This window comes from Oncorhynchus kisutch, unplaced genomic scaffold (genome assembly GCF_002021735.2).
Source record: "Oncorhynchus kisutch isolate 150728-3 unplaced genomic scaffold, Okis_V2 Okis07a-Okis12b_hom, whole genome shotgun sequence".
Lineage (NCBI taxonomy): Eukaryota > Metazoa > Chordata > Actinopteri > Salmoniformes > Salmonidae > Oncorhynchus > Oncorhynchus kisutch.
The window spans coordinates 3,402,258-3,427,454 of record NW_022261984.1 but is presented as its reverse complement, the minus strand read 5'-3'; the positions used below and the strand labels follow the sequence as shown (position 1 = coordinate 3,427,454).

At 42.8% G+C, this 25,197-nt stretch overlaps 2 protein-coding genes across 7 annotated transcripts in view; one reads left to right on the top strand and one right to left on the bottom strand.

The window, feature by feature from the left end:
* The window catches only part of LOC109876142 (C-type lectin domain family 4 member M-like), a 223,449-nt gene that overhangs the window by 44,932 nt on the left and 153,320 nt on the right, over nucleotides 1-25,197 (top strand). The gene's annotated exons all lie outside the window — the stretch shown is intronic.
* On the bottom strand, nucleotides 883-24,950 carry LOC109876139 (CD209 antigen-like protein E). Of its 6 annotated transcripts, XM_031814927.1 has the most exons (7): nucleotides 3,563-4,782; nucleotides 2,402-2,503; nucleotides 2,194-2,299; nucleotides 2,096-2,151; nucleotides 1,834-1,976; nucleotides 1,633-1,760; nucleotides 902-1,330 (listed from the first exon to the last, which is right to left on the bottom strand). In XM_031814927.1, exons 1-7 carry the CDS (start codon nucleotides 3,702-3,704, stop codon nucleotides 1,189-1,191), a joined length of 819 nt encoding a protein of 272 aa, XP_031670787.1. In that variant the 5' UTR covers nucleotides 3,705-4,782; the 3' UTR covers nucleotides 902-1,188. The 6 variants fall into 6 exon arrangements, with proteins under 6 accessions (XP_031670789.1, XP_031670791.1, XP_031670787.1 ...); XM_031814929.1 differs by having other exon boundaries at nucleotides 883-1,330; nucleotides 1,633-1,733; nucleotides 2,096-2,299; nucleotides 3,563-4,775; XM_031814928.1 differs by lacking the exons at nucleotides 2,402-2,503; nucleotides 3,563-4,782 and adding exons at nucleotides 2,555-2,602; nucleotides 24,776-24,950 and having other exon boundaries at nucleotides 2,096-2,299.

Below are 25,197 nucleotides of genomic sequence, written 5' to 3'. Positions count from 1 at the left end.
AGTTAAGATCTTGTTAAAAAGACTTGAATCAGTTATAGAACCCATTGCCCTTTATGGTTGTGAGGTCTGGGGTCCACTCACCAACCAAGAATTCACAAAACGGGACAAACACCAAATTGAGACACTGCATGCAGAATTCTGCGAAAAATATCCTCCTTGTACAACGTAAAACACCAAATAATGCATGCAGAGCAGAATTAAGCCGATACCCGCTAACGATCAAAATTATCCATTAAAATCTACAACCACCTAAAACGAAGCAATTCCCAAACCTTCCATAAAGCCATCACCTACAAATAGATGAATCTGGAGAACACCAGCAAGCTGGTTCTGGGGCTCTGTTCACAAACACAAACAGACCCCACAAAGCTCCAGGACAACAACACAATTAGACCCAACCAAATCATGAGAAAACAAAAAGATAATTACCTGAGACACTGGAAATAATTATCAAAAAACAGAGCAAACCAGAATGCTATTTGGCCCTAAACAGAGAGTACACAGTGGCAGAATACCTGACCACTGTGACTGAACCAAACTTAAGGAAAGCTTTGACTATGTACAGACTCAGTGAGCATAGCCATGCAATTCAGAAAGGCCGCCGTAGGCAGACCTGGCTCTGAAGAGAAGACAGGCTATGTGCACACTGCCCAAAAAATGAGGTGGAAACTGAGTTGCACTTTCTAACATCCTGCCAAATGTATGACCATATTAGAGACACATTTCCCTCAGATTACACAGATCCACAAATAATTTGAAAACAAACCAGATTTTGATAAACTCTCATATCTACTGGATGAAATGCCACAATGTGCCATCACAGTAGCAAGATGTCTTGTGGCAACAGGTCACACAAGGGCAACTAGTGAAGAACAAACACCATTGTAAATACAACCCATATTTATGTTTATTTATTTTCCCTTTTGTACTTTAATAATTTGCACATTGTTACAACACTGTATATATACATAATATGCCATTTGACATGTCTTTATTCTTTTGGAACCTCTGTGTGTGTAATGTTTACTGTTCATTTTTATTGTTTATTTCACTTCTGTATATTATCTACTTCTCTTGCATTGGCAATGTTAGCATGTTTCCCATGCCAATAAAGGCCTTGAATTGAATTGAATTGAATTGAGAGAGAGAGAGACAGAGAGAGAGAATGTTTGTTACTGTGGATTATCGTTATACCACTTTCTCACATATCCAGTCATGATATTTGTGACAATTTTCATCATTCCATGTCTTTACAGGGTCATCTTGTCCATAGTATATCTCAACACAGTCCTCTTGCCCATTATCATCAGGCTGTCCTGCGCTCCAGTACCTAAACAACACAGAGAACCAGACAGTCAGACACTGTGGTACCAACATTCTCCTCATTTATACACATAGTCCTATGTTTTAAAGACACACTCTGTAAGATGATCATACCATTATCAAGAATGGGCCATCAACACATTTCGATTACCTTTTCATATGTACATATTGCCTTGTTTCTATAATCTATAGTTCTCATGAATGACATTCATGAGTGGAAACACACTATTTTATGAACATGATTGGAAGCAATATATCTTTGTTGTTTTTTATCAACTTATCACAAGGTAAAATGGTCAAATCTCTCACCCTGTAGTCAGTGTTGTGCCGTCCACCCACTTCCAGGTCTCCTCAGTAACAGAGTCATTTAGACCAATCCAGGCTCTCAGGTGGAGGTTGAAGAGAAATGTCTGTTGTTGAGAAAGATAAAAAACTAACTTTTTAAATATATTTATAAAAAACTGCACACACATTAGTTTACTGAAGGAAAGTATTCTCTCACTCACTCACCTGTTCCTCTCTGCTGTTTATGATAACCAGGTCTGCTCCTCTCCTCTTACAGTCCTGTCTACTCTCCTCCCAGGTTTTCTTCTCAGTAGAGAGGAAGTACAAACTAGAGTCAAAGTATCTCCATCCCTCCTGACAATACTGCCCTGTTGAAGAGCAAAGGTGAACACATTGAGAAACTTAGCCAGTATCTTTATACTCATAAACCCAATGATATATAATTATTGTTAATTTTACTTCTAATTTATCACAGTTTATATATCACCTATCACAAAAAGCTTTAGCTGAATATGGCCTTTCTCTTCAGTCAGGTTGTTGTATCTGGTCTGTAACTGGTCTCTCTCTTCAGTCAGGTTGTTGTATCTGGTCTGTAGCTGGTCTCTCTCTGCAGTTGCGTTAGTCTTATAAAGGGACCAACTCTGTGACAAGTTGTTCCTTTTATCCTCAGAATCTTTGATGGCTCTGTTATCTACAAAGTATAAACACATAGTTACTAGGTGAAACACCAGTTAAATAGGCTTAGTAACCTACACTTCTTACAATTAAGCAATGAACTTGTACACAAACTCACAGTAGACAGACAGGCCTGTGATCCCAGCCAGTAGGAGAACACACAGCAGCCCCAGAAACACTGCAGCAACTAGGAAGGGTCTCTTCCCTGAGCTATCAGGCTCTGTGGACACATACAATATACTGTTATGTTTTGTGTGTGTGTGTATTTTACCTGAGTGCTGGTCTCCTGGTCCATTGTTTGGAGCAGTGTCTGCTGTCTCTTCTCTCTTGGTGCTGGTCTCACCGTCTCTCAGGGTGTCTGCACTGACGTAGATATCCACAATCCTCTCCTCCATATTACCTGTCAAACTTGACCTTCTTGTTCATATCGGGCTCAGCACAGATGACATTTGACATCGTCAACAATGCCTGGGTCTTTCTTTCTATGTAGGTCTACTATACATTAAGTCTCTGCTTCTAGAATTAATGTGGTGGTTTTCCAACATGGCCACCAGGAAGCGTCGTTTGTCAACTACAGTACAAGGTCTCTGAGTCATCTGTGTGTCTCTGTCTGTCACTGCTGTAGGTGTTAACTCTATGGAAGTGTCAACACAATTACACAGGAAGTTGTGGCTATGCTAACACAAAAATGTTTACAAGTTTGAAAACGTGTGTGTGTGTAGTTGTGTGCGTAGTTGTGTGAGTGTGAGAGATTGTTACAGTGGTTATTGTTAAAGCATTTTCTGCGGCACATTTTAAACCATGTCATGTCTCTACATGGTCATCTTGTCCAGAGTATATCTCAACACAGTCCTCCTGCCCAGGGAACGGGACTTGCTATTTGTGATGATGGACAGGACACTATCATACCAGGAAGATATAGATCATAGAGGGGAAGTGGAGAACAAAGGCTAACTGTTAACATCTATTAAATATCATATGTAACTGTCAAATATGAGCATTTGATGTTGTGCTTATATGTAATTTGACAACAAAGACTGACTGTCAAATATTATTAGAACACACAGCAGCCCCAGACACACTGCAGCAACTCCAGAGGGTCTCTTCCACCACTGAACATGTACTGAATAACACATTATTAAAGTAAGATCTTTAGTAATGTATATTACTGTATCATCTAGGATTGGGACAAATAAAGGTATAGAAATACTGGGTAATCTCTCCTTTTTAATATATTATGTGTGTGTGTGTGTGTGTGTGTGTGTTCGTGCAATCTTACCTGAAGCAACAATTCCATCTCTTGGACTGGGCTTGAAGGCTCCTACATTGGAATATATTTGGCCATCGATGTCTGTGTTCTTCATTGCATCAGTCTGATCGTCTTCAAATCCATCTGGGATTTCATAGACTCCCTTTGACATCTTAACACACTTGTGGTCAAATACAGTAACTTCTACTTCTTACCTCAACTCTAATGTACGTTTGTAGCTGTGTCGTCTCCCTGTGCTGTTCTGCGTCTGACTTTTTAGGTAGTGAAACTCCTTACCAGTCAACCACAGTGGATGACAAATTGTGAAATCAACACAACAATGGCCACCATGTGACTTCCACCAGCCTTAGTCTGATAATATACATTATGTTACTCTATATCATGAAATATGATGTTTGTGTGAATTCACAGGTTCCCAATTTTTCATGTTCTAAAATAAATTGGGATCCTGTTAATTGACATAAACACTACATATATCCTGACTGAGTTTACTGCACCCCCAGCCTTCAAATGGAGAGCACATTATGGCTCTCACTCTGTGACTGGAGGTGTAGAGGGGAGTTGCCCTTAGATGCTGATCTTGTTCAGTTTTATATTTCTTCCACAAATTGTTAAGGTTGGATTGAGGGAAAGTAACCTGATCCTAGATCTGTACTTAGGGGAAACTTCCCCCTGTGTTGTGACCGGCCACCAATGGCCATGTAGGGGTCTATGCTCTATCTATGCTGACTGTGAAGAGTTACTCAGAATGAAAAAGCAGAAGATCTGACAATATCTCCATAGTTTCAGTTTGACAGATGGAAGAGAGGAAGAAGAATAAAACACTTCACATGTATTATGATAAAACGTTCATATTTCCACCCTGTCTTTCAGTACAACATAACATATACATACTGGTTACATCTAATGACACAACTCTCTCTGCACTGATTCCACTGTTCCACATGACTTCTACCTACATGAACTATTATACAACTCTATAGCTCTATTCTATTCCACAGGAGGAGAGAAAGCATCACACATATCCTTAGATACAGAGTCAAAGTTGTCCCTCTGGTGGATGTAGTACTAACTACAGGTACAGCTGTAGTGTTGGTGACAGAGACCTGGGTGGATGTAGTACTAGTCCAGGTAGCCTTTGATTGCCTGTTGAGGAGTCTTATGGCTTGGGGGTAAAAACTGTTGAGAAGCCTTTTTGTCCTAGACTTGGTACTCCGGTACCGCTTGCCATGCGGTAGTAGAGACAACATTCTATGACTGGGGTGGCTGGGGTCTTTGACAATTTTCAGGGCCTTCCTCTGACACTGCCTGGTGTAGAGGTCCTGGATGGCAGGCAGCTTTGCCCCAGTGATGTACTGGACCGTACGCACCACCCTCTGAAGTACCTTGCGGTCAGAGGCCTTGCAATTGCCGTACCAGTGATGCAACCAGTCAGAATGCTCTCGATGTTGCAGCTGTAGAACCTTTTGAGGATCTCAGGACCCATGCCAAATCTTTTCAGTTTCCTTGGGGGGAATAGGCTTTGTTGTGCCCTCTTCACGACTGTCTTGGTGTGTTTGGACCATTCTAGTTTGTTGTTGATGTGGACACCGAGGAACTTGATGCTCTCAACCTGCTCCACTACAGCCCCATCGATGAGAATGGGGACGTGCTCTGTGCTCCTTTTCTGTAGTCCACAATCATCTCCTTAGTCTTGGTTACAATTAACCACTGTTGTGTCGTCAGCAAACATAATGATGGTGTTGGAGTCGTGCCTGGCCATGCAGTTGTGGGTGAACAGTACAGCAGGGGCCTGAGCATGCACCCTTGGGGAGCTCCAGTGTTGAGGATCAGTGTGGCAGATGTGTTGCTACCTACCCTCACCACCTGGGGGTGGTGGATCCAGTCAGGAAGTCCAGGATCCAGTTGCAGAGGGAGGTGTTTAGTCCCAGGTTCCTTAGCTTAATGATGAGCTTTGAGGCTCCTATGGTGTTGAACGCTGAGCTGTAGTCAATGAATAGCATTCTCACATAGGTGTTCCTTTTGTCCAGGTGGGATAGGGCAGTGTGGAGTGCAATAGAGATTGCATCATCTATGGATCTGTTTAGGCGGTATGCAAATTGGAGTGGGTCTAGGGTTTCTGGGATAATTGTGTTGATGTGAGCCATTACCAGCCTTTCAAAGCACTTCATGGCTACGGACATGAGTGCCACGGGTCTGTAGTCATTTAGGCAGGTTGCCTTTGTGATCTTGGGAACAGGGACTATGGTGGTCTGCTTTGAAGCATGTTGGTATTACAGACTCAATCAGGGACATGTTGAAAATGTCAGTGAAGACACCTGCCAGTTGGTCAGCACATGCCCGGAGCACACGTTCTGGTAATCCATCTGGCCCTGCAGCCTTGTGAATGTTGATCTGTTTTAAGGTCTTACTCACGTCGGCTACGGAGAGCGTGATCACACAGTCGTCCGGAACAGCTGATGCTCTCTTGCATGACTGAGTGTTGCTTGCCTTGAAGCGAGCATAGAAGTGATTTAGCTCATCTGGTAGGCTCGTGTCACTGGGCAGCTCGCGGCTGTGCTTCCCTTTGTAGTCTGTAATAGTTTGCAAGCCCTGCCACATCCGACGAGCGCCGGAGCCCGTGTAGTATGATTCAATCTTAGCCATGTATTGACGCTTTGCCTGTTTGATGGTTCGTTGCAGGGCATTGCTGGATTTATTGTAAGCTTCCGGGTTAGAGTCCCGGAAGAGCGGCACCCTCTACCCTTTAGCTCAGTGCGAATGTTGCCTGTAATCCATGGCTTCTGGTTGGGGTATGTACGTACAGTCACTGTGGGGGCGACGTCCTCAATGCACTTATTGATAAAGCCAGTGACTGATGTGGTGTATTCCTCAATGTCATCGGAAGAATCCCGGAACATGTTCCAGTCTGTGATAGCAAAACAGTCCTGTAGTTTAGCATCTTCTTCATCTGATAATTTTTTTATAGACCGAGTCACTGGTGCTTCCTGATTTAATTTTAGCTTGTAAGCAGGAATCAGGAGGATAGAGTTGTGGTCAGATTTACCAAATGGAGGGTGAGGGAGAGCTCTGTATGCATCTCTGTGTGTGGATTACAGGTGATCTAGAATTGTTTTCCCTCTGGTTGCACATTTAACATGTTGATAGAGATTTGGTAGAACCGATTTAAGTTTCCCTGCATTAAAGTCTCCGGCTACTAGGAGTGCTGCCTCTGGGTGAGTGGTTTCCTGTTTGCTTATTTCCTTATACAGCTGGCTGAGTGCAGTCTTAGTGCCGGCATATGTCTGTGGCGGTAAATAAACAGACACAAAGTATAGCTGAGAAATCTCTAGGCAAGTAGTGTGGCCTGCAATTGATCAAAATATACTCTACCTCAGGCGAGCAAAATCTAGAGACTTTCTTAGATTTTGTGCAACAGCTGTTTACAAATATGCACAGACTGCCCCCCCCCCCCCCCCCCCCTCGGAGTGTGCTGTTCTATCCTGCCGGTGCAGCTATCCCGCTAGCTGAATATCAATGTCGTCATTCAGCCACGATTCCGTAAAACATAGGATATTACAGTTTTTGATGTCCCGTTGGTAGGATATTTACCCTGGTCTCTGTCATCAGCTGTAGTGTTGGTGACAGATACCTGGGAGGACGCAGTACTTACTACAGGTACAGCTGTAATGTTGGTGACAGAGACCTTGGTGGATGTAGTACTAACTACATATACAGCTATAGTGTTGGTGACAGAGACCTGGGTGGATGTAGTACTAACTACAGGTACAGCTTTGGGCTGTAGAGCTCACAACCACCTCCAAGGAGTCTTTCAATGAGACCAGACTTACACCTACTTGGCCTGCCCTGTCCGCTACCTCCAGCTCTACCTTCTATGAACAGCAGGTAGTGCTGCAGGCAACCCGGGTCACATTCCCGGCTCTGGGGCCCACTGCCGTAGAAGTGTTGAGGGTCCCGTCACCCTGCCATGGGGTGACGATGCCTCTCCCGCTGACACCGATGGTGAGGTTAGCGGAGGGCTCCCAGTTTGAGGAGCTGCATGTTAACGGGCAGTCAGAGGAAACCACTGAGGTATAATAAGAACTGGAGACTGCGTCCAAGCCACCCCTGCTCCCGCTCTACCCCCTGGTGCTCGAGGGCGCCAAGCTCCCCAGCATTGTGCACACTTGCCATCATTATGCACACCTGCCTTTCCCCATCACGCCCATCAGTAATTATTGGACTCACCTGGCCTCAATCACCTCTGTCGTTACCTTCTCTTTATCTGTCTGGTTCCCCGCGCTGTTCACTTCTTCTGCATTAATTGTTGTTTGTCTTTGTATACCCGTGTGCTGACGCTGTTCCTATCCTGTTACCTGTCTGTTCCGCATTAAATGTTCAACTCCCCATACCTGCTTCTCATCTCCAGCATCGGTCCTTACAGAATGCAGAAGCCATCATATGAAGCATCAGGGAGTGCTGACGTTCCCGGTTGGGGGTGAAGTTGGGTCCGGGGCCTGACACCGACGGAACCAGGGGTGCCTAAAGCCAGCTCGTCGGGCTGTCACGCCCTAGCTGGCTTGAGAGGCTTCTTGCCCCAGTTTGCTCAGAAGGCGCCCATCCCACAGTCCTCAGCCGGCTCGTCAGGCTGTTACGCCTCTGCCGGTTCATCGGGATACCACACCTCGGTGGGATCGACAGGCCTTCACGCCTCAGCTGGACCATCAGGCTCCTATGCCTCAGCCGGCTCTCCTAGCTCTCACGTCTCTGCCGGTAAGTTGGGGTTTCACACCCAGCCGGCTTGTCCAGCACCCGTGCATCGGCCGGCCCGTCAGGCTTGTCCAGGTGGGATGCCGGGTGGCGCCCCTAGAGGAGGGGCACTGTCATGCCAGCTCCCATGCTCGAGGGCCCCAGCATTGCGCACTTCTGCCATCATTATGCACACCTTCCTTCCCCCCTTCAAGCGCATCATTGTTTATTGGACTCACCTGGAATTAAATATTTGACTCACCTGGACTCAATCATGTCATTACCTTCCCTATATCTGTCTGGTGCCCCACTCTGTTCCCTGCTTCCTCATTAATTGTCTTTTGTCTTTGTTTACCCGTTTGCTGACGCTGTTCCTGTCCTGTTACCTGTCTGTTCCGCATTAAGTGTTCAACTCCCTGTACCTGCTTCTCATCTCCAGCATTACAGTCCAAAATATCCACCCGTTGTATTCAAGGTATTCACATTCTCATACGCAGATTCATGGACATCTATATCCGGGTTGCATTCGGTTTACACAACCCAACATCACATGCACAGTAGCACTCAGTGTGCACAGGGAGCAGCGCAAGCAGCGACAACACTATTACATCATCCAAAAACATGGCAGACATTGGATGAATATAAAATGAAAAAAATAATAATATTGTCCTTAAAGACAATTATTTAAATAATATAATGGATATTTTTTGCACGAAGGTGATGACAGAAGTGTCTTACTAAGAACTGTAGGAGCAATCGAAACCGTGCTTCTAGACAAGAACCCTGGTAGCCCGCACTGGGGAGCAGTAAAATATGTCACCTCGAGGAAGGAAGGAAGGAAGGAAGGAAGGGAGAGGGGATAGAGAGAGAGAGCGCTTAGTCAGACAACTGATTTAGCTGATAACAACTGGTAGCTTAGAGCAACCAAATCCTTTCAAATCAGTGGCTGTGAGGGAGAGAGGATATGAGAAAAGGAGGCAATTTTAGAGTTTTGAAAGAAGACCCTTACCTTGCTGACAATGAAGAGATGCAGGAATGTGTTGTTCAAGTTTGCGGCTCCAGTGGCCTCGACCTCGATGGTCAAGGTGACGTCCGTTCCTGACAGGGTGCTAGTGGGTGCCATGAAGCTCACCGTACCATTGGCCGAGCTGCCTCCAGTCACCATGGAGATGCTTACAGGGAATAAGGAAGTGATGTGGCTCGGATGGTAGAGGTTCCTCTGGTTCCGTTGGCCATTTCCACAGTAAAGGGGACGGAAATGGTGGAAATCTATGTCTGCGTATTAATCAGAAGTTTTAAAGGAGAAAATGTTTGGCATCAGTGGAGGCTCCTCAGAGAAGGAGGGGGAGGACCATCCTCCTCATGAATTTCATGATTTAATTTTTTTTTTTTTTTTGACCAAACTCAACTAAATGTGTTCACGTCACAAAAGAATTGATTAAAACCGATTGTTTTGCAATGAAGGTCAAAAGTAGCATCAGCAACACTATGTAGGGTAGCACCATGGTGTAGCCGGAGGACAGCTGACCTCTTATGGAGTCTCGTGGTTCTCACCCTCTTCCATAAACTTACACATAAATGATGACAACTTCCGGAGGATGTCCTCCAACCTATAATTTGTTCCAGTCACTGGCAGCAGAGAACTGGAAGGAAAGGCGGCCAAAAGAGGTGTTGGTTTTGGGGATGATCAGTGAGATATACCTTCTGGAACGTGTGCTGTTATCGTGACCAGTGAACTGAGATAAGGTGGAGCTTTACGTAGCATAGACTTATAGATGACCTGGAGCCAGTGGGTCTGGCGACGAATATGTAGCGAGGGCGAGATGACTTGAGCATACAGGTCGCAGTGGTGGGTGGTATAAGGTGATTTGGTAACAAAACAGATGGCACTGTGATAGACTGCATCCACTTTTCTGAGCAGAGTATTGGAAGCTATTTTGTAGATGACATCGCCAAAGTCGAGGATCGGTAGGATAGTTAGTTTTACTAGGGTAAGTTTGGCGGCGTGAGTGAAGGAGGCTTTGTTGCGAAATAGAATGCCGATTCTAGATTTGATTTTGGTGTGAGTCTGGAAGGAGAGTTTACAGTCTAGCCAGACACCTAGGTATATATAGTTTTCCACATATTCCAGGTCAGAACCGTCCAGGGTGGTGATGCTATTCGGGCGGGCGGGTGCGGGCAGCGAATGGTTGAAAAGCATGTATTTGGTTTTACTAGTGTTTAAGAGAAGTTGGAGTCCACGGAAGGAGTGTTGTATGGCATTGAAGCTCGTTTGGAGGTTAGTTAGCACAGTGTCCAAGGAAGGGCCAGAAGTATACAGAATGGTGTCGTCTGCGTAGAGGTGGATCAGGGAATCACCCGCAGCAAGAGCAACATCATTGATATATACAGAGAAAAGAGTCAGCCCGAGAATTGAACCCTGTTGCACCTCCATAGGGACTGCCAGAGGTCCGGAAAACATGCCCTCCGATTTGACACACTGAACTCTTTCTGCAAAGTAGTTGGTGAACCAGGCGAGACAGTCATTAGAAAAATCAAGGCTATTGAGTCTGCCGATAAGAATACAGGGATTGACAGAGTCGATGAAGAGAGCTGCACCGTATTGTCTTTTATCGATGGCAGTTATGATATCGTTTAGTACATTTTTTATTTTAGCCTTTATTTAACTAGGCAAGTCAGATAAGAACAAATGCTTATTTTCAATGACGGCCTAGGAACAGTGGGTTAACTGTCTTATTCAGGGGCAGAACGACAGATCTTTATCTTGTCAGCTCAGGGATTTGAACTTGCAACCTTTCGGTTATTAGCTCAACGCTCTAACCACTAGGCTGCCCCATTGAGCGTAGCTGAGGTGCACCCTTGACCGGTTCGGAAACAGGATTGCGCAGCGGAGAAGGTACGGTGGGATTTGAAATGGTCAGTGATCTGTTTATTAACTTGGCTTTCGTAGACTTTAGATAGGCAGGGCAGGATCGATATAGGTTGTAACAGTTTGGGTCTATGGTGTCACCCCCTTTGAAGAGGGTGATGACCACGGCAGCTTTTCAATCTTTAGGGATCTCGGACGATACGAAAGAGAGGTTGAACAGGCTGGTAGTAGGGGTTGCAACAATGGCGGCGGATAGTTTTAGAAAGAGAGGGTCCAGATTGTCTATCCCAGCTGATTTGTAGGGGTCCAGATTTTGCAGCTCTTTCAGAACATCAGCTGACTGGATTTGGGAGAAGGAGAAATGGGGAAGGCTTGGGCCAGTTGTTGTGGGAGGTGCAGTGCTGTTGACCGGGGTAGGGGTAGCTAGATGGCAAGCATGGCCAGCTGTAGAAATATACTTATTGAAATTCTCAATTATAGTGGATTTATCGGTGGTGACAGTGTTTCCTATCTTCAGTGCAGTGGGCAGCTGGGAGGAGGTGTTCTTATTCTCATTGGCCTTTACAGTGTCCCAGAACTTTTGAGTTTGTGTTGCAGGAAGCAAATTTTTGGATGAAAAAGCTAGCCTTGGCTTTTCTAACTGCCTGTTTATATTGGTTTCTAGCTTCCCTGAAAAGTTGCATATCACGGGGGCTGTTCGATGCTAATGCAGAACGCAATAGGATGTTTTTCTGTTGGTTAAAACCTCTTGAGTATAGGGGAGACGCTAGCATCTCAAGTGGTCAATTTCCAGGGGAAATGCAGAGCGCCAGATTCAAATAAAATACTATACAATTAAAACTTTCATTAAATCACACATGTAAGATACTCAATTAAAGCTACACTTGTTGTGAATCCAGCCACCATGTCAGATTCTTGAAATGCTTTTCGGGGAAAGCATATGAAGCTATTATCTGATAGCCTGCAGCCATCCTCACCAGCAGGAAACAATGGAGCTAGCGTAGCAGGCGCTACACAAAACGCTGAAATAAAATATAAAATATGCATTACCTTTGACGAGCTTCTTTTGTTGGCACTCCAATATGTCCCATAAACATCACAATTGGTCCTTTTGTACGATTCATTCTGTCCATATATATCGAAAATGTCCATTTATAAAGCCCGTTTGATCCATAAAAAAACAACTTAGAAAAATGCAACGTCACTACAAAATATTTCAAAAGTTGAATATAAACTTTGCCCAAATATTTCAAACTACTTTTGTAATACAACATTAGGTATTTTTAAACGTTAATAATCGATCAAATTGTAGACGGGGCAATCTGTATTCAATACATGAATGAAAAGAAAAAAACTCTGCTCATCACGTCTTGTGCAACTCACAAAAGTGTCCCCCGTTCCGAGTTGGCCTACTTCCTGCTAAGACAAAGGAATAACAGCCATATTCCAGACACTGGCGAAATCCTGTGGGAGATGTGGGAACTGAAAGTATGTTCCTATTACATTTCCAATGGCAAAGACAATATAGGGAAAAGAGATGGGGAAAAAAATTATAATTCTGAACAGTTAGTCCTCTGTGTTTTGCCTGCTACATAAGTTCTGTTATACTCACAGACATGATTCAAACAGTTTTTAGAAACTTCAGTGTTTTCTATCCAAATCTATGAATAATCTGCATATCTTATATTCTTGGCATGAGTAGCAGGAAGTTGAAATTGGGCACACTATTTATCCAAAAGTGAAAACTTAGCTTAGCTTTAAGAGGTTACTTTAGGGATCCCTTACCCTTCGAATTTATTAACGGGACAGATTTGACAACATCCGGTGAAATTTACTTCTTGTTCATTTCGCTTGAAGGCGAAAGAACATCATGCAATTATCTGAGGACAGCGCCCAGCACACAAAAGTATTAAAAACATTTTCTAACAAGGTAGATGCACCACGGACGTCAGAAATAGCGATCAAATAAATTGCTTACCTTTTGAAGCTCTTCTTCTGTTGGCACTCCAAAAAGTCCCAGCTATATCACAAATGGTTGTTTTGTTCGATAAAGTCCTTCTTTATATTCCCAAAAACTCAGTTTAGCTGGCGCGCTTCATTCAATAATCCACCGGTTTCCCTCGTTCAAAATGGATTCAAAACGAATCCCAAACGTTACCAATAAACTTCTTCAAACAAGTCAAACAACGTTTATAATCAAACCTCAGGTACCCTAATATGTAAATAAACGATACAATTTAAGACGGAGAATTGTTATTGTCATAACCGGAGATAAACAACAAAGTATGCGCATTCACAGGAACGCGTAACAAACACTACAGCTAAAATGGGATCCACTTAGAAAAACTACAAATTCTAGCTAATTTTTCAAAAAACAAGCCTGAAACTCTTTCTAAAGACTGTTGACATCTAGTGGAAGCCCTAGGAACTGCAATCTGGGAGGTCTTCCCTTCATATTAAAAAAGACACCATTGGAATCTGGATGGTTTGTCCTCGGGTTTTCGCCTGCCATATCAGTTGTGTTATACTCACATACCTTATTTTAACAGTTTTGGAAACTTTAGGGTGTTTTCTATCCAACACTATCATGCATATGCATAACCTATATTCTGGACCTGAGTAACAGGCAGTTTAAAACGAAAACTGTTTGAATGATGTCTGTGAGTATAACAGAAGTCATATGGCAGGCAAAAACCTGAAAAAAAATCCAAACAGGAAGTGGGAAATCTGAGGTTTGTAGTTTTTCAACTCAGCCCCTATTGAAGATAGTGGGATATTGGTCAAGTTGCACTTCCCAAGGCTTCCACTAGATGTCAACAGTCTTTAGAACCTTGTCTGGTGCTTTTACTATAAAGGCGGGCTGAATGAGAGGGGAATGAGTCAGCTGTCTGGCAGAGTGCCTTGGGCTCGTAACGCGCGGTCACGAGAGAGTTAGCTCTCGTTCCATTGTTCTTCTACAGACTATGGAATTCTCTGGTTGGAACATTATTGAACATTTATGATTAAAACATCCTAAAGATTGATTCTATACTTAGTTTGATATGTTTCTATGACCAGTAATATAACTTTTGGAATTTTCGTCCAACCTTTCTGCTGGAAGTTGTTTACCAAACGCCCTAACAAAAGGAAGGATATGGACATAAATGATTAACTTTATCAAACAAATCAAACATTTATTGCGGATTCCTGGGAGTGCATTATGATGAAGATCATCAAAGGTAAGTGAATATTTATAATGCTATTTCTAACTAATGTTACCTGCGCAACATGGCGGATATTTCTTTTGGCTGGTTTATGCTCTGAGCTCCGTACTCAGATTATTGCATGGTATGCTTTTTCTGCAAAGTTTTTTTGAAATCTGACACAGCGGCTGCATTAAGGAGAAGTTTATCTAAAGTTCCATGCATAACACTTGTATTTTCATCAACATTTATAATGAGTATTTCTGTAAATTCATGTGGATGTGTCACCTCATGTTTTGGAACTACTGAACATCACACGCCAATGTAAAATTAGATTTTTGCACTTTATCGAACAAAACATACATGTATTGTGTAACATGAAGTCATATGAGTATCATCTGATGAAGATCATCAAAGGTTAGTGATTCATTTTTATTTCTATTTGTGCTTTTTGTGAATCCTCTCTGGCTGGAAAAATGGCTGGGTTTTTCTGTGACTTGGTGGTGAACCCTGTTCCCAGACTGGTTAAGAAATTATAATTAATACCACACACCTGCTCATGAGTCTTTATTCTTACATTAATGTAGGTTTACTCACTGCAATAAGGTTTACTATGTCTGTAGCTGGTCTATCTGTTTAGTCAGGTTGTTATAACTGGTCTGTAGCTGGTCTCTCTCAGTAGTCAGGGTGTTGTAGCTGGTCTCTCTCTGCAGATACGTTGGTCTTATAGGCTAGGAAGCTCATAGAAACTCCATAATCTGTCACACCAACAGCAATGTTTATCATTAAAAAGGATAATCACAGACCTGCTGGTGAATTGTAGGAATTGTAACTTCAGACTTACAGTGGACAGACAGGCCTATGATCCCATTCAGTAGAACACACAGCAGCCCCAGACACACTGCAACAACTAGAAATGGTCTCTTCGATGAACTATTAGGCTATGTGGACACAGGTACTGTACATAAGATACTTTTATATTTTGTGTGTGTTACCTGAGCGCTGGTCTCCCCGTCCATTATTAGGAGCAGTGTCTGCTGTCTGTTCTCTCTTGGTGCTGGTCTCTCAGGGTGTCTGCACTGACGTAAATATCCACAATCCTCTCCTCCATCTCACCTCTGTCAAACTTGACCTTCTTGTTCATATCTGGCTCACACACAGTTGATGATGATACTCATGGACATGTTAATACTTTCTCATTCTAAAATAATTGCAGTGTATACATATTTACGCTTCTATGTCGTTGAAATCGCCGGTCCGTCTGCTGGAGAGTCAGTCCACAGGAAGTCTCTGGTTGTGTTAATAATGGATACGTCAGGCCTACCAATGGTCGTTGCATAGAGAAATGTTCTTTAGAAATTTGTTAGAATAGATGCTTCTGTGGTTGTCGGTATTCTTTTCCTAGGCTATGCATATTTCCAGCTGCAGACTGGTAAAATGGCATCTAGGATTTTTCACTTCTGTAGTGAATCAACAATTTCAGAGTTGAACCTTTTCAGCCTTGTAGCCAAGGCTCCATGCTGTCTGGTCTTCTTGGCCTACTTATAGCCTTTTAAACGTGGGGACTTCGTCCCAGCGTTCTCTTGACTAATAGTTTTTTATAATCTTAACCATTTGTGACGTCCGGGTTACAGTGCTTCTACTTCGCATAAATGTACATTTAGTCACGTGTGGTTTTATACACTTCTGGGAAAAGGGGCGGTCCATGACGCTGACATAATGTCTTGATTTCCCACCGACCGTTTCTACATTCTCAAAAATATAATTATTGTTTAATTCTTCAATTTTGTGGATGTAGGCGTTTTGGCAGGGGAAGATCCTTTGTCTCACAGGTTTCTTTCCCCTCACACTAGCCAAACCCAAAGTTTCTACAAGATATTAATGACCATCATAAAACCTGTGATAGGAGAGAGAGTGAGAGAGGATGGCTGTGATATACACACAAAAGGGCACCTTGTGACACCTTTGACATATTGAGCAATGCCTGGGTCTTTCTTTCTATGTAGGTCTACTATAAATTAAGTCTCTTTTTCTGGAATTAATGTGGTGGTCTTCCAACATGGCCACCAGGAGGCATCGAACATCAACTGCAAGCCCTCTATACGTTAAGTCTCTGCTTCTTGTGATATCTATGTCTCTGAGTCATCTGTGTGTCTCTGTCTGTGACTGATGTATCAAATCATCAAATCAAATTGTATTTGTCACATACACATGGTTAGCAGATGTTAATGCGAGTATAGCGAAATGCTTGTGCTTCTAGTTCCGACAATGCAGTAATAACCAACGAATAATCTAACCTAACAATTCCACAACAACTACCTTATACACACAAGTGTAAAGGGATAAAGAATATGTACATAAAGATATATGAATGAGTGATGGTACAGAACGGCATAGGCAAGATGCAGTAGATGGTATCGAGTACAGTATATACATATGACGTGAGTAATGCAGGGTATGTTAACATTATATTAAGTGGCATTGTTTAAAGTGGCTAGTGATCCATTTTTTACATCAATTTCCATTATTAAAGTGGCTGGAGTTTAGTCAGTATGTTGGCAGCAGCCACTCAATGTTAGGTCTAATGGCCTTGAGATAAAAGCGTTTTTTCAATCTCTCGGTCCCTGCTTTGATGCACCTGTACTGACCTCGTTTTCTGAATGATAGCGGGGTGAACAGGCCGTGGCTCGGGTGGTTGTTGTCCTTGATGATCTTTATGGCCTTCCTGTGACATCGGGTGGTGTAGGTGTCCTGGAGGGCAGGTAGTTTGCCCCTGGGGATGCGTTGTGCAGACTTCACTACCCTCTGGAGAGCCTTAGGGTTGCGGGCGAAGCAGTTGCCGTACCAGGCGGTGATACAGCCCGACAGGATGCTCTCGATTGTGCATCTGTCGACGTTTGTGAGTGCTTTTGGTGACGAGCCGAATTTTTTCAGCTTCCCGAGGTTGAAGAGACGCTTTCTGTGTGGGTGGACCAATTCAGTTAGTCCGTGATGTGTATGTCGAGGAACTTAACTTACTACCCTCTCCACTACTGTCCCTTCGATGTGGATAGTCGTGGGTGAACAGGGAGTACAGGAGAGGGCTTAGAACGCACCCTTGTGGGGCCCCAGTGTTGAGGATCAGCAGGGTGGAGTTGTTGTTACCTACCCTCACCACCCGGGGGCTGCCCGTCAGGAAGTCCAGTACCCAGTTACACATTGTGCTATGGGGCACAATGGGGCACGACCTTGATGACAAGTTTGGAGGGTACTATGGTGTTAAATGCTGAGCTGTAGTCGATGAAGAGCATTCTCACGTAGGTATTCCTCTTGTCCAGATGGGTTAGGGCAGTGTGGTTGCGATTGCGTCATCTGTGGACCTATTGGGGCGGTAAGCAAATTGGAGTGGGTCTAGGGTGTCAGGTAGGGTGGAGGTGATATGGTCCTTGACTAGTCTCTCAAAGCACTTCATGATGACAAGTGAGTGCTACGGGGCGGTAGTCGTTTAGCCCAGTTACTTTAGCTTTCTTGGGAACAGGAACAATGGTGGCCCTCTTGAAGCATGTGGGGACAGCAGACTGGGATACGGATTGATTGAATATGTCTGTAAACACACCAGATGTAGGTGTTAACTCTAGAGTAGTATCATCAAAATGACACGGGTATGCCAATACAAAAATACATCAAGTTACATACTTGAGCGCAAACTTGTGTGTGTGCATTTGTGCATGTGAGAGATTGTTATAGTGGTTATTGTTAAAACTGTTTTCTGCAGCACAATATACATCATTCCATTTCTCTACATGGTCGTCTTGTCCAGAGTATATCTCAACACATTCCTCCTGCCCAGGGAATGGGACTTGCTATTTGTGATGATGGACAGGACACTGTCATACCAGGAATATATAGATCATAGAGGGGAAGTGGAGAACACAGACTAGCTGTTAACATATATTAAATATCATATGTAACAGTCCCAAAATAATTCAGGGAGTTTCCAGAACTCCTTCTTCCTTTCACCTTTCTGCTGATTTGGACCCTCTGTTTACTCCCACATATACATCAACATGTGCAGGAGGTCCAGGACTACAAACATGGGTCATTATAAGGTCCAGACAATAGATTTGACACAACAAACTGCTCCAAGTGGATATTGAGGGTGGGTAGTCTTAACCAGTGAGGATGAGATGTTGAGTGACAGCTGTTTGACTGAAAATATCCACTTCACTCTTTTTGGACCCTTATATGATAACTGCAGTCAAATATGAGCATTTGATATTGTTTGTAACTTGACAACAAAGACTGAAGGTCAAAGATGACTTAGTAACATCATTTGAGATCCTTTTATATCTCTACTACACTCATTGATTGGTGATACAGTCATCTCCTATACAGTGTATGTAATGGTGGTTTGGTAATGTTGAGAATTTTATCACCAGGACAAAATTAGAATATATTCTTTAGAATTATTTGAATTGGAATTTATGTTTATGCACAAAGTCAACTGTACTAATTTGAAAATATATCTGATGACGTGTGAAACAAAATGAATAGTACACAGGAAGGTACAATCAGGAAATAAGTAGGACTTTTATTAATAAGATACTACAAACAAATACAATAATAGGTGCATTTGCATGCGTGTGTGTACGTGTATGCATGTGTGCTTGCGTGTGTGTGAGAGCATGAGTGCAAAATGTTAACTCACTACAATTGGTAAGCTGGTCTCTCTCTTTAGTCAGGGTGTTGTAACTGGTCTGTAGCTGGTTTCTCTCTTCATTCATGGCATTGTAACTGGTCTGTAGCTGGTTTCTCTCTGAGTTGTGATGACCAATGACGCAAGAGTTATTCAAACATGTAACTACCAAACCATTTCTGGATAAGTATGATTAAGTAGGCTACTTAATACTCAATAAAAACATACTAAACTTACAGTAGACAGACAGGCCTATGATCCCAGCCAGGAGGAGAACACACAGCAGCCCCAGACACACTGCAGCAACTCCAGAGGGTCTCCTCCACCACTGAACATGTACTGAATCACAAATAATTAAAGTAAGATCTGTGGTATTATGTTTGACTGTATCATCCAGGATTGGGACAAATAAAGGTCTAGTACAACAGGGTAATCTGTTTTAATGTATTGTGTGTGTAATTTGTGTCACATCAGCTCCTGCAACGCCCTCTACTGGCCATCTTGTGTCTCGACCTACCGCCTCCCCCAGTACTCTCTCCCGCTCTCTCTGTGTGTGTGTATGTTCATGTGTGTATGTGCGTGTGTGTGTGTGAGAGCATGAGTGCAATCTTACCTGAAGCAACAACTCCATCTCTTGGTCTAGGTTTGAAGGCTTTTACGTTGGCATATAATTGGCCATCAATGTCTGTGTTCTTCATTGCATCAGGCTCATCGTCTTCAACTCCATCTGAGTTTCCATAAACTCCCTCTGAAATCTTAACTCACTTTTGGTCAAATACAGTAACTTCTACTTCTGACCTCAAATCTAATGTATGTCTATACCTGCGTCTTCTCCCTGCACCTTCCCGCGTCTTCTCCCTGCACCTTCCTGCGTCTTCTCCCTGCACCTTCCTGCGTCTTCTCCCTGCACCTTCCTGCGTCTTCTCCCTGCACCTTCCTGCATCTTCTCCCTGCACCTTCCTGCATCTTCTCCCTGCACCTTCCTGCGTCTTCTCCCTGCACTGTTCCCTGCGTCTTCTCCCTGCAATGTCCTGTGTCTTCTCCCTGCACCGTCCTGCGTCTTCTCCCTGCAATGTCCTGTGTCTTCTCCCTGCACCGTCCTGCGTCTGTGTGACTTAGGGTAATGACTATTTCTTAAACAGTCATCCACTGTGAAGGGGAAACTGTCAAATCAACACGTCACTGGCCACCACATGACTCCCCCCACTATAGCTTCTAATGGAAATATGTTTTAAATGATTCAAGATAACTGAAGTGATCATATATTTTATCAGATAAAAGATTGGACTTAGTGAATTTGCACATAGATCATTACTGAGGCTTTGACACCCCAGCCTTCAAACAGAGGTCATGTTATGTCTACTCTGTGACCGGCCGTCGATGGCCATATAAGGGTATTTTTTTAATCTATGTGTGACATCAGTGTGAAGACTTATTCGGAGCTGGTGGGGGAAATCTTTGTCTGCATCTTTATCAGAGGTTTAAAAGGGGAACTTTAAGTGTGTGTGTGTGTGGCTGCGTGTGGCGTGCAGTGTGTGTGTGTGTGGCTGCGTGTGGCGTGCAGTGTGTGTGTCCTCTCAGTACTGTTCTGCCTCTGTCTGTGTCCAACTGCAGGTAACACTGTTTTCAGTATCTAATCACATTCAATCAGGAGGCTGGTAGAACTTGTTAAATGACGTTGTAGCTTTTTATTAATATGTCCCTTTGTTCTCCTTGTAAGTTTAAAATGATATAGGTTAAGAATTTAATATGAATGTTTAAAAAAAATAATAATAATAACAAGCATTTTACATTACATGTACCTATTGTCCTCTAAACCTTCATATAACAATTATTAGTATTTTTTTTCTCTCTTCCTCTAGGTGGCAAAACATAACCATCCATCATGACAATCATGATAACTACTAGACATCATCACTTAACCATTCATCATGACAATCATGATAACTACTAGACATCATCACTTAACCATTCATCATGACCATCAACATAACTACTAGACATCATCACTTAACCATTCATCATGGCCATCAACATGATAACTACTAGACATCATCACTTAACCATTCATCATGACAATAAACATGATAACTATAAGACATCATCACTTAACCATTCATCATGACCATCAACATGATAACTACTAGACATCATCACTTAACCATTCATCATGACCATCAACATGATAACTACTAGACATCATCACTTAACCATTCATCATGACCATCAACATGATAACTACTAGACATCATCACTTAACCATTCATCATGACCATCAGCATGATAACTACTAGACATCATCACTTAACCATTCATCATGACCATCAGCATGATAACTACTAGACATCATCACTTAACCATTCATCATGACCATCAGCATGATAACTACTAGACATCATCACTTAACCATTCATCATGACCATCAGCATGATAACTACTAGACATCATCACTTAACCATTCATCATGACCATCAACATGATAACTACTAGACATCATCATGACCATCAACATGATAACTACTAGACATCATCATGACCATCAACATGATAACTACTAGACATCATCATGACCATCAACATGATAACTACTAGACATCATCATGACCATCAACATGATAACTACTAGACATCATCATGACCATCAACATGATTACTACTAGACATCATCATGACCATCAACATGATAACTACTAGACATCATCATGACCATCAACATGATAACTACTAGACATCATCATGACCATCAACATGATAACTACTAGACATCATCATGACCATCAACATGATAACTACTAGACATCATCACTTAACCATTCATCATGACCATCAACATGATAACTACTAGACATCATCATGACCATCAACATGATAACTACTAGACATCATAATGACAATCAACATGATAACTACTAGACATCATCACTTAACCATTCATCATGACCATCAACATGATAACTACTAGACATCATCACTTAACCATTCATCATGACCATCAAATCAAATCAAATGTATTTATATAGCCCTTCGTACATCAGCTGATATCTCAAAGTGCTGTACAGAAACCCAGCCTAAAACCCCAAACAGCAAGCAATGCAGGTGTAGAAGCACGGTGGCTAGGAAAAACTCCCTAGAAAGGCCAATACCTAGGAAGAAACCTAGAGAGGAACCAGGCTATGTGGGGTGGCCAGTCCTCTTCTGGCTGTGCCGGGTGGAGATTATAACAGAACATGGCCAAGATGTTCAAATGTTCATAAATGACCAGCATGGTCGAATAATAATAAGGCAGAACAGTTGAAACTAGAGCAGCAGCACAGTCAGGTGGAAGTTGAAACTGGAGCAGCAGCATGGCCAGGTGGACTGGGGACAGCAAGGAGTCATCATGTCAGGTAGTCCTGGGGCATGGTCCTAGGGCTCAGGTCCTCCGAGAGAGAGAAAGAAAGAGAGAAGGAGAGAATTAGAGAACGCACACTTAGATTCACACAGGACACCGAATAGGACAGGAGAAGTACTCCAGATATAACAAACTGACCCCAGCCCCCCGACACATAAACTACTGCAGCATAAATACTGGAGGCTGAGACAGGAGGGGTCAGGAGACACTGTGGCCCCATCCGAGGACACCCCCGGACAGGGCCAAACAGGAAGGATATAACCCCACCCACTTTGCCAAAGCACAGCCCCCACACCACTAGAGGGATACCATCAACATGATAACTACTAGACATCATCACTTAACCATTCATCATGACCATCAACATGATAACTACTAGACATCATCATGACCATCAACATGATAACTACTAGACATCATCGTGACCATCAACATGATAACTACTAGACATCATCATGACCATCAACATGTTAACTACTAGACATCATCATGACCATCAACATGATAACTACTAGACATCATAATGACCATCAACATGATAACTACTAGACATCATCATGACCATCAACATGATAACTACTAGACATCATAATGACCATCGACATAATTACTAGACATCATAATGACCATCAACATGATAACTACTAGACATCATCATGACCATCGACATAATTACTAGACATCATAATGACCATCAACATGATAACTACTAGACATCATCATGACCATCAACATAACTACTAGACATCATCACTTAACCATTCAGCATGACCATCAACATGATAACTACTAGACATCATCACTTAACCATTCATCATGACAACTACTAGACATCATCACTTAACCATTCAGTACTGTATCCAACCATTAAGCTGTAACTACTAGCCTACCTGATAGAGATATAGACATATTAGTCTATTGCCTTCATGCAATGCTACCTAGTGAACTATACATCTTAACATTGACAATGGCTATTTTTTTTTCTTACCTTTATTTAACGAGGCAAGTCAGTTAAGAACAAATTCTTATTTTCATTGACGGTCTAGGAACAGTGGATTAACTGCCTGTTCAGGGGCAGAACGACAGATTTTGTACCTTGTCAGCTCGGGGATTTGAACTTGCAACCTTTCAGTTACTAGTCCAATGCTCTAACCACTAGGCTACCCTGCCGCCCCAAATGAGGGATATCTATGAACATTTTCCGTGTGTGTGTTCTTCACTCCAACGTCTAGTTTAGAGTGCCACTCTACCAAAATATATCATCAAATATACCATCATTTACGTAGACTAGAGAGTTCCTAGAACAGCAAAGTTCTCACACAGAGACAGTAGTCTGGATTGGAACATTGATAGTCCCACTACTCTCCTTGGCCTGATGACCTGTAATGTACTACAACAGTTCGGACCTACACCATCATTAGGATCTCCACTCAACCAAAACCTGCAGTAGAACACAGAGTTAGACTGACCACTCTCTCAGAACCTAGAGTATGAACAACACAGAGTTAGACTGACCACTCTCTCAGAACCTAGAGTATGAACAACACAGAGTTAGACTGGCCACTCTCTCAGAACCTAGAGTATGAACAACACAGATCATCAGTCCTACTCCTTACACTGTGGTCAGTGTTATTAGAGCAGTAGTATATTACCTTGGGGTGGTCAGTGTTATTATAGAGCAGTAGTCTCTTACCTTGGGGTGGTCAGTGTTATTATAGAGCAGTAGTCTCTTACCTTGGGGTGGTCAGTGTTATTATAGGGCAGTAGTCTCTTACCTTGGGGTGATCAGTGTTATTAGAGCAGGAGTCTTGGGTTGGTCAGTGGGGTGCCGTCCACCCATTTCCAGGTCCCCTCAGTAACCGAGTCATTCAGACCAATCAAGGCGTAACTGACTGATGTAACCCCATTGATAAATATATTTTGTTGTCTCACAGAAAACATTGTAATACAAAGTATTGCCTCCACGCATTTCCAAATCCCCTTTGTCTCTCTGTCAGTCAGACGGATCCAGACACTATCAATGTTCCTGTTTTAATTCAGTAAGGGATTTATGTTGTTGAGAAAGATAAAGAAGTCAATTACATGTGAGTATTGATTATTTACCTGATTAATAAGTCTCTCTCTCTCATGTTGATAGTTGGATACAGTACTGAATTGTTAAGTGATGCTTCCACCTAATGGTTAAAGTAAGAGATGAACTCACCATAGAGTTGAAATAGTGGAATTACAGAAGTGCCAATGGGATCTTTCTCAATTCATCATTCCTCATTTCCTCCTCACATCCTCTCTCCTCCACTCCATTCTCCTCTAATATGGTTGAGTGTGTGTTTTACCTGAGTGCTGGTCTCCTGGTCCATTTTTAGGAGCAGGAGACCACCTTCTCTCTTGGTGCTGGTCTCACCGTCTCTCAGGGTGTCTGCACTGACGTAGATATCCACAATCCTCTCCTCCATCTCAACTCTGTTAAACTTGACCTTCTTGTTCATATCTGGTTCAGTATAGATGAGCTTTGACATCTTTAACAATACCTAGATCTTTCTTTCTATGTAGGTCTACCGTGCGCTGTCACTTTAAGGGCGCATGAGCGGTAAGGAAGGAGAAAATAAAGACAGCTCGTTCAGCTCTTTGGGGAGGGGCTCTTGGGTGGCGCGACAGTTTGATTGTGTGTGCTGTGCTGCAGAAGTTTGCTTTATTTTCAGCGCGTGTAGTTGATCAAGTATTTAACTCAATCATCGGTGTGATCGCTCTAGGTCGTGGTTGTTTTCGTTTGGGACCGCAACGGTTATGGATATCATGGAT